The sequence below is a fragment of the Carlito syrichta genome, unplaced genomic scaffold (assembly GCF_000164805.1).
Source record: "Carlito syrichta isolate Samal-C Ts95f unplaced genomic scaffold, Tarsius_syrichta-2.0.1 Scaffold304639, whole genome shotgun sequence".
Taxonomy (NCBI): domain Eukaryota; kingdom Metazoa; phylum Chordata; class Mammalia; order Primates; family Tarsiidae; genus Carlito; species Carlito syrichta.
Genome location: NW_007248735.1, coordinates 158,389 through 161,054, shown reverse-complemented (window position 1 = coordinate 161,054; position 2,666 = coordinate 158,389). Strand labels below are relative to the sequence as shown.

The window sequence follows — 2,666 nt, the reverse complement described above, 5'->3', positions numbered from 1 at the left end:
CGCGGGCTCAGGCAATCCACTCACCACAGCCTCCCAAAGGTGCGGGATTACAGGCTGAGCCACTGAGCCCGGCTTAGGCTTTTCTTAAAACCTGGTTTTGGAGCCTGTTTTGGGTGAGCGGAAGCAGAGGCCTGAGGGATGTTTGTGGCGAGAATACAGTGCCCTAGTGGGTAGGTAGTGTTGGCTCGGCATTGGGTGAGAGAGGGGTCAGTTGCTGGAGCGTCAGCACACTACTTGCAAATGGCCAACCATTGTGGGCAGCCGCCTGGCCTGAGAGGTTACATCACGACGCGCCTCCCAGTTACCATGGCAGCCCTCTCTCTTCCCGGCCCCGCCCCCCTTTACTGATCCGAGGGAAGGCCAGGAGCGGTCGCCGAGGGCAACTGGGAGGCCCCGCCCTTCAGTGCCCTCCGCGGCTCTCCCTCCAGTGGCCGGCCTTCCCGCCTGCCTGGCCGTGGGCGGGCGCGGCAGAGGTGGCGTCACATCCGGGCGGGTGGGTGAGTTCCGGTATTTCAGGGCGGAGCAGGCGGAAGTAGGGGTGAGAAGCGGCTCCAGCGCCGAGCGGAGGAGGCAGGAACGGAGTTCGAGCGGCAGCTGGGTGGGCACCATGGCTGGAATCACCACCATCGAGGCGGTGAAGCGCAAGATCCAGGTTCTGCAGCAGCAGGCCGATGATGCCGAGGAAAGAGCCGAGCGGCTGCAGCGGGAAGTGGAGGGAGAAAGGCGGGCCCGGGAACAGGTACGAAGAGGGCGAGGCTCATGAGGGAGGGGCCGTCGCTAGACCATCTGGAACCCCGAATAGGGTCCCTTCTGCTGTAGAGCATGGTCTTCGGGGACCAGCGGGTTCGGAGATGAAGCTATAACTCGGAGGATGGGTGGGGCTCAGATCCGGTAGGACAGCAAGCGGGCAAGGGGGGAACTGGATGCTTGGGCGAGCAGGCTTGACCTTTGAAGGAATGGAGTCTCACCGGGCTTGGGAGTGGCTTTCCCCCTCCTCTTTTTTCCCAGCTCATTCATTCAGTCTCTCGGATCCGGGCGCGGCCGTGGGAGGGGCTCGGCGACTTCTCCCTCCCCCACTTCCCCGTGGAGGGTGGGAGAACTTTGCTCTCGCTTTGAGGTTTCCGGCCTGAGGGGTAAGAGTGGGTGGCTGCTTCTCTGGTCTGGGAGGGGCAGGGCCGAACCTTCAGTGAAAGGGTGACGGCTGGGGGGTGGGAACCGCCGGAAAGCCCCCAGCCTGGATTGCTGGCAGCTTTTCCGCTCCCTCCTCCTGTTCAGGAAATGAGGCAGCAGTCGGCTGAGAGGAAGCGCGATGCCCTCCCTCCCTGGAGGAGCTTGAGGCCACAGGACCGCCTCCCGTCCTCCGGCCTGGGGCCCTTTCCTCTTAAGGGGTGCTCTTGCTACTGCTACACCCACTCTTTCAACGACGTGAAACGGGGAGTGAAGGAGATGGTACTTCTCTCCCTGTGTTAGTGCAAATGTAAGAGCCAACCCAGACTTGCCTGGCCCTACCCATGGTGACCTGGAAGGGAGGAACTTCTGCCAGATTCAGGCCTTTATTGCTGAAGTGTGATCAGTGCAAGCTGAACTGGTTAAGAACACTTCCAAGCAAAGCTGATAAGGAGTGTATGACAGAATCTGATGGTGTGCCCATCTCAAGGTTTCTGATTGACCTGGGCAATGTTGTGGATGGAAACAATAATGTGTTCCAGTGGTTTTAGTAGCATTCTTTTGCTACTTTTACAATTATACAGTACAGCGTCTTTTTTTGTTTTAAGTTCAAGAATATTTGTTCAACTGAAAATTGCGACATAAAATATTGGTGGAATGAATGGTGACTCTAGTAATTTCTTGGAACTCCTTTCTATTTGGAAGTGGTTGACTAGTTTCAGTAAGCTGTAAGATTTTCCAGGGTGTCTAGACTGGAGAGTAATGTAACCGTTGCTAAAATTTGAAGACTCAATGAAAAACTTGTGGTTTATTGTTGTTCTGTCTCTTGGTAATTTTTTGTTTGTTTGTTTTTTGATTTTTTTTTCTTCTTGGCTGTCCCTTTAGGGAGTAACTGAGTTAGTTTTTTGGGAGCAAGAAAAGAGGGGTGACAGCTGGCCTCCAGTTTAATACCTAAAGATTGTTGAAATACTTATTTTTATTATTGGATATGGAGATACTGGGTGCTTGTCTTCCTTAGTCACCTCTTTTAGGTGGGTTTTTCCTCTGTTCCGGTATACCAGCAACTTCTAATTATCAATTCAATTGAGACTGGCTAGGATACTCTTTACTAGTGACACTTTCTCATTCTCATTGCCTTTTGTTCTGGAGAACAGATAGCCCTTTTTTTTTCTTTTTTGAGTTAGAGTCTCACTCTGTCGCCCAGGCTGGAGTGCAGTGGCATGCTCTTGGCCACCACAGCCTCAACCTGCTGGGCTCAGCTGATCCTTCCACCTCAGCCTTCCAAGTAGCTGGGACCCCTCTGCCTCCCAAAGTGCTGGGATTGCAGTTGTGAGCCACTGTGCTCGGCTGAGAACAGATAACCTTAAAGGGGAAAGCAAGGGGATGACCACAGGGACTGGCTATGTGTAGAGCTGCAGAGTCTTAGTCTCAACACTTAAATAGGGGTGTCCTAGGAGTAGTTGTAGAGTGGATTCTCCCACCCCCCCTCCCCATCCCAA

General features: G+C 54.0%; 1 protein-coding gene across 10 annotated transcripts in view; it reads left to right on the top strand.

Moving 5' to 3' along the window:
• The window catches only part of TPM3 (tropomyosin 3), a 35,650-nt gene that overhangs the window by 7,751 nt on the left and 25,233 nt on the right, over positions 1-2,666 (top strand). For 3 of the 10 annotated variants that reach the window (XM_021713635.1, XM_008060527.1, XM_008060531.2), the window contains exon 1: positions 485-739. The exons of 3 other annotated variants lie outside the window; for them this stretch is intronic. In XM_021713635.1, coding sequence (XP_021569310.1) covers positions 608-739 — 132 coding nt within the window. In that variant the 5' untranslated portion in view covers positions 485-607. Of the gene's footprint in view, positions 1-484; positions 740-2,666 lie in introns of those variants that run through there. 4 more of the 10 variants (XM_021713636.1, XM_008060528.1, XM_008060532.2 and 1 more) reach the window with 3 other exon arrangements.